Genomic DNA, 7,292 nt, shown 5'->3' on the forward strand with positions numbered 1-7,292 from the left:
TCAAAACATGATGATTTTTTTTTTTTTTTTTTTTTTTTTATACAATGACAAATTTTTGGTTCAATATTTTGTCTTATGTACTGATAAATGAAATTGATTAATTTTATGTTTTCATCAACAAATATTTTTAGCAAAATAAGTAATTTTATTGTTTTTAATGCGACTCCCTCTATGAACTGCATTAGATGCTTTCCGCGGAGCACAAGTTAAAACTCTTGGCACCCTCGGGGCACATCCAAGTTGGCAAAGGAAGGACAGTGCGGGGCTCGCAATCCCAGCGTGGGGAGTTCAATTTATGGTTGGAGCAGCTGAGTGTTGTAATAACCAGAGGAAGGGTTGGAGCAGTTTGGTGATGTAATAACCATGGAGGAGGCTCCTTTGGGGTCGGGAGTATAAAGGCTATTCGAACTCTGGTCAACTTGGGCACATCCCGCGATTTACCTCCCTGAGCTGCTGAGGGGCCGGAAGTTCAGGGACGAGGATATAGTCTGGCGTAAGCTAGGACACCTCGTTTAAAAAAATAAAAAATAAAAAAATAAAACTCTTGGCTCCACTTCTGGGCATGAGAGCCACTAAATTCCAAAATAACTCGTGAAAATGATCAAAATGGTGTCCAAATAATAAAAATAGTTTTTTTACTATTTGGTTATAATATAGCCCCAGTTTGATCCCCATTAAATGAGATTATAATTTTTCAATAGCGTTTTTTTTTCTTTTTTTTAAGAATGAGTGGTTGAGAAGAAGGAAAAGTTTTCAATTTACATATAATATTATTTTATTGGAGTATGGGTGGTTGAAAAGAAGAGAAAGAAAAATGAATTAAATTTTAATGGAGACCAGACCAAACAGGAGCATAAATTGCAAGATTAGCAGCATTTAAGTTATCATTTGTTAAATTTACTTTTGTAACACTTATGAATAATATGGTGGCCCAACTTTCAAACTTTGCCTTAGGCCCTGCAATTCCCAAGCATGTCAAAAAGAAAGCTAATTACATTCACACAATAATTTTTATTTCTTGCACCACATTTTAATTGTACTTAATGTTATTCATCTCGGCTTATTATAGCACTTATGTCCTTAACAATTTTTTTATGTCATTATTATCCTCAAACTTTTCATTAATTAACACATTTTGTATTTGACAATAATTTTATCTCCAAAAGTCAAAAAGAAATTATTTATGCAAGATTCAATTTACTTTCTTCTATGTTTTGTTACAATTCTAGTGATTTATTCTAAAACAATTTATTATTTTTCTGCTTTCATTATGAATAGCTAAATTCATCGTTAAGGCGAATAATGTAACCCAATTAGGATCCTTTATGTGTTTAATTAAGATTATTTTGTTTTTATTGTTTCATGTGTTGATTTTACTTTGGATTCAATGCATTAAATTACTTAGTCACTAATTTGATGATTTCGTGAATTCTTTATGAATAGAGATCTGAGTTTAGGATTTTAGATCATATAGTAAAATCCGGTACATTGGTATGAAGAATAGAGATACATATACTAAGTATTGCAGTCATAATTGAATTCCTAGAACAAAGAACTCGTTTAACTAAATTAGATTTACATAAAGATATGAAATTTAATTAGTTAAATAGGCTCAATGGGAACTCTAGAGGGGTAAACTGAATACAACAAGAGAATTTGACCGAACATTTTTAAGATGTAAAGTCGACCAATAAGTGTAATTATTCTACCCTAACGTTGGTTCATTATTTGATTTCTAAACCAATCGTATGCGCACTCACTTATTTTCTCATATTTGGATTAAAACTCAAATCCTACAAGTTTTTATCTCATCAAATAGTGGTTAAAGAAAAATTGAATTAAGTGCTAGAATATAGCCCTCGTGGGGATCGACAATCCGGACTCTTAAATCCACTTACTACATGTTACGGTCCGTGCACTTGTGGAAATTAAATCCACAACACGTGTATTATTATTTTGTTAAAGAATGTGGTTAAAAATAAGTTTTGAAAAAATGAATTTTGGAAAGAATGGGGCTCAAACAATAGCTTAAAAATTTAAAGTCTTTTTTGTATATGAAGATTGTCATAAAAAATTTTAAAATGTTCGATATGGAAACCAAAACAATATTTGATTTTTCCCCAATCTTTAATCTCAAATTCATTTTTCAAATAATCTACAATTTTGTTTAGTTCGTCAAGGATTCCAATTAAATTTAAATCATCAACTTCAACTCTACAATTACAAATTCAATGTTTATTTTATTCATGAAAATACATGGATAGACATCATAATTTTATAACTCTCATTCAACAAATGTTCGTTAAGACGATTATATCATATGCGTCTATATTGCTTCATAATTGAAAATATAGTTCTAAGGCGTGTATCATTTGTTTTTGGCACTTTAAGTCCATTAGATATATGTCACTATCAATTAAATCATATAGATAGACAATTACTACTTCCAAAAGGAGTATATCCAGCTTTAGTGACATAGTTAAACTAATTAAAATTTTAAAAGCAATGGTATCCATTACCGGGAAATATATTTCCATATAATCAAATCATTGTCTTTGCGACCTTAGATTACGAGTCGAGTTTTGTATATTGTAATTTTATTATTTTTATTTCTTTTCCTTTCAAAAACTCACATGTGTCCTATAGAAATTACATTTTCAAATGTTCAAACTACATGTCAAAGCTATGCTAATTTCTCTAAGGAATTCAACTCTATATGTATTATTTCTTCCCATTTTGATATATCATTTCCATATTGACAGTCTTTTACGGACTGCGGTTTAGAATTCTCAATTTGCATGATTTCAAGAGCCACCTTAAAGGCTAAAATAATATTTATAACAATATTTTTTTAGTCCAATAATTTATGAGAGAGTAAATAATTTATTGAAATTTCACTACTTTCGAAAATTTGTGATTCTGCAGAAATTATGTCATTAGTATTTTAATTGATTTTTTTTCTATTGTACTTTTCGTTTTCAAGGTGCAAAATCATTGTTACCAACTAGTCGATCACGCTTCTATTGTATTTGAGATTCAAAAATGACTTTGTCATTTTTGAAGTTGATCATGCAAAAGCATAAACTTTTTTAGGTCAACGAATTTTGAGTTCATCTCAATGTAATCTTCATCACAACAGTCAACGGATATTTTAAGACTAAATAAATTCCTCTGTATTTGTTGAAATAAAGTGCATCATCAATATAAAATTTTATATTATCTAATTAAATGATATTGACTTTTCTAGAGCCTTCAACGACATTCAATGTACCTGATATTGTGTTACATAATTTTCTGCTAATACTAATTTCAAGAAGTACTAGAAGAATTATGTGCATATCAACTACTAAGCATATATTTTGATGATCCATCTCATATCATTTTAATATATCAAGTTTTATACTACCCTCGGTATCCCTAGTGGTGCAAAGGATAAGAGTGATGTGTACTTAGCCTTGCTGGCAGTCGCAGCGTGAGAGTTCGATTCCTGAAATGTGGATTGAGACTCTTTGTGGGCATCAGTATACATGCAGTTCTTATTCCCTGACTGATTGTGGCACATCCCGCTATTAATCTCTCTCACGATGCTCTAGGGGCTGAGTGGTGAGGAACCCTTAAGGTTGGGGTTCAACCTTTTAATATATCAAGTTTTATACTTCTTTGAGAGCAATAATAAAATATTTTTTGAGAATATTGAATTATAGAATGTTATAATCATCAAGAAGAATAATTAATGTTTTCTTGAATATTATCAAGGTAAAAAATTATTTTCTTAAAAAATGAAAACTCAATATTGAGTTGTTTAATGTGTGCTTCTTCCCATATAACTTTTGCTCTTGAAGCAATAACATAAAATTATTTTTATCAACTAATAGATCTTGTACAATTATTCTATTCGTAAGCAAGTAATATTCGTCTATAATATTAACTTAGGCTCTGTTTGACCTGCATTATTTGAAAAAAAATATATATTCTTAAATAGTGACTTGACATCATTTCAATCACACATTTTTTAATAAAATAATATTACATGTAAATTCAAAAAAAAATTTCCTTATTTTTTTACCACACTTTCCATCAATCTGCTATTCAAAAATACATTATTTAAAAATAATTTGGCTCAAACACTTAATATAAAATTGTATAATAAGTAGTTTTGATTCTTCCAAGATAAGCAACTTTTTTTTTTCCTTAACGAGGTGTCCCAGCTTACGCCAGACTGTATCCTCGTCTCTGAACTTCCGGCCCCTCAGCAGCTCAGGGAGGTAAATCGTGAGATGTACCCAAGTTGACCAGGGTTCGAACAGCCTTTATACTTCTGGCCCCAAGAGAACCTCCTTCATGGTTATTACATCATCAAACTGCTCCAACTCTTCCTCTGGTTATTACAACACTCAGCTGCTCCAACCAGGAATCGAACTCCCCATGCTGAGGTTGCGAGCCCTGCACTGTCCTTCCTTTGCCAACTTGGATGTGCCCCGGGGGGCAAGATAAGCAACTTTATTTTCATAAAATCTCTGTTTAGACCATATCTTTTTCATGAGATCAAATTGTTTAGTTTTTCGTTTTTGTTTTTCAACATGCTACTTCGAGAGCACGAGAAAATTTTTAAAATATATTTTACTATTCATCCTACAAGAGCAATATATCAATATCATTCAAAAATATTAAAATTGTAATGTCACGCTCTTTAAAAATAAGAAATATTCTTCTAAGATGTTAATAATAATATTGTGCCAACCAACAACTAATTACTAATTATAAATATTCATTTATATCCTTACTCACCAAGAGCAAAAACATAATATATGTTTAATTTTATAATATTATGCTTTTCAAGAAAAAAGAATGTTTTAGCAAATATTAATATTTACGGAGTTGTACCGCTTCAAGAATAACATGATACATTATTTCATAGGAAGAATCAATAATACAAGAAAATTGATAATAGCTATAAAAAAAATCACAAGAGCACGCTTAGAAGAAAAGAATTGACTTCTAGTTCACGTGCAACTACACACAAAAAACATACTATTAGATAACCATTATTAACAAACACACATATTCTCCCCGTTCACTTGGACCTCGTTTGGTAGTCATTTTTTTTAAAATGCATTTTTCTCTATCTTCATTTCAACCATACATTCTTTATTAAAATAATATTACATGTAAATCAAAATTTTTTCCTTATTTCTCAACCAAACTTTTCACATCAATTTACTATTTTAAAATGCATTTTTACATAAAAATGTCTATCAATCACCCCCTTGATGTTACATGAAAATAAACATAATTACTTTCAAACAAATTTGACTTGAATTATAATACGAATTGTGTCTGAAATTGAAATTTCTTTTGGAATGTAGATGAAGTAGTATCACCTTCTTTTTTCTTAAAAGAAATTGACATCAACTCGATTAGATATTTGTGAGCAAAGAGAGGAATAAAAGCTAACTCAACTGATTAGAAAATTCGTGTTGATAACGTGTTATAAAATAAAGAGAAAATGAAAAGAAAATATAAAGAAATCCATAAACATGTATGTATTTTATAGAGAACCAAATCCCCTTATTTATAGGGAATAATTAGGCTTGTAAGGAATTCAATAGTCAAAATTACTCGGGAAACAGCAATAATTTTCATTTACTTAAAACAAATAATTCACAATACTTATATCCAACCTATTTGTTACAATGTAGGGCGTCCTTAACGAGGAAACATTCGGGTTTTAATCTATGTTACAACGTTAAATTACGAGTACAATTTGTGAAATCAAAATGGAATACATCACCTGTTCGGCAAATCTATTGGTTAGATGACAGATCTATTCACATATATACATATCCATATAAATTGGTTATGCTCAATAAAAACTGTCACGTATTCGCATGTGTGATGAAACTTGAATAAACAAAAGACACAGGAAACCCTAATGCCCTGTATGATTCTTTTTGTACTTATATGGATGGCCCATAGCATGTTGAGTTGACGATCAATAACTTTTGCCTAAAACCATCTCAGCTTGTGTATTAGTTTTTATTATATCGGCTGTAGTTCTTGTTCCGGAACAGCAGAATCAACAGGCTTGTATGAAACTAGAGATTGCTCCCTTCTCCTCCAAAGAAACCATAGCCCAGAAGCCAATAATCCTAATACTATCATAAAAACTGATATTGAAACTATAACCACCAAATGTTGCTGCCACCACGTCCTCACAGGAGGGGGCTCAATGTTCCATTGAAACAATTTGTAACTTCCAAAACTATCAGGAAGATGCACACGATTTTCATTCAACCTGGCTATAATATCCATTGCAGTAGCATTGGCAATGTAATCCTCAGATTCAGGTGGAAAAATTGCCCATCTAATGAGGCTATTGCTCCCTTTAGACGTGAAATTCATCAAGTGAACCTGCAAAATTAATTCCAAAGTAAGCCTGAGGTATCTTAGTGTAAAATGAAAGAAATAAAGATAACTAATCCAAATTTAGGTTTTAATGACCATATAATTCATAACTCCTGCACGATTCGCAATATAAATTAACCAACCTGAGAAATAATGAGCATATTAACTCCTGCAAGATTAGCAATATGAATTTATCTACCTGGGAAACATTAACAGCCAGCTCCTTCGAAATGAACTCGGCAAGCTCTGAGATGTGAGGCTTCAAGTCTGAGTATTTCACACTGACTGACATATAAAATGTAATGAGTCCTATTTTAATCACCCCTGCAGATTGAAGGTCAAGTAAAACTTAATAGAATCAGATCATCAGAAGTGTCTAGAATTAACAAATATCAATTGCCTACATAAAGCCAAAATTATTATTTATCCTTTGACACATTAGAATCTATAACCATCCACAAAAGATATTTAATAAATATCTTTATTTAACCACATTTAACCACTCTCCTCTCACCAATGAATATGCAAAAACTAGTTCCCAGATATTTAATAAATACTGGAGGTGAATGCATGTAGAATAGATTATTCATATATAAAACCAGAGAATTTGAATAGACCAAGAGGTACTGGGTTGTTCTTGTAAATCAGAGTTCATCAGTAAGACATGTCCCAATTTCTTTCAAATCAGTATCACCTCAACTGTTGGCATATTGCTTCTTTTATTATTTCACATGTTCTAATGTGGATACGCATGCACTTTAATAACCCCATTTTACTAACCTTAAATCACATATTCAATATAACAATATAATAACTGGTCCAATAATCATTTTATATGACTTCATTTTAAGCTTAACCCTTGTTTGAGCCCCACTTTGGGGGAAAAT

At 31.0% G+C, this 7,292-nt stretch overlaps 1 protein-coding gene across 1 annotated transcript; it reads right to left on the reverse strand.

The window, feature by feature from the left end:
* Positions 1–5,615: 5,615 nt before the first annotated feature.
* LOC111377382 lies at positions 5,616–7,249 on the reverse strand. Its single transcript, XM_023000457.1, has 2 exons — positions 6,605–7,249; positions 5,616–6,411 (listed from the first exon to the last, which is right to left on the reverse strand). Exons 1-2 carry the CDS (start codon positions 6,695–6,697, stop codon positions 6,040–6,042), a joined length of 465 nt encoding a protein of 154 aa, XP_022856225.1. The 5' UTR covers positions 6,698–7,249; the 3' UTR covers positions 5,616–6,039.
* Positions 7,250–7,292: the final 43 nt, after the last annotated feature.

Source organism: Olea europaea, unplaced genomic scaffold (genome assembly GCF_002742605.1).
Source record: "Olea europaea var. sylvestris unplaced genomic scaffold, O_europaea_v1 scaffold1649, whole genome shotgun sequence".
NCBI lineage: Eukaryota > Viridiplantae > Streptophyta > Magnoliopsida > Lamiales > Oleaceae > Olea > Olea europaea.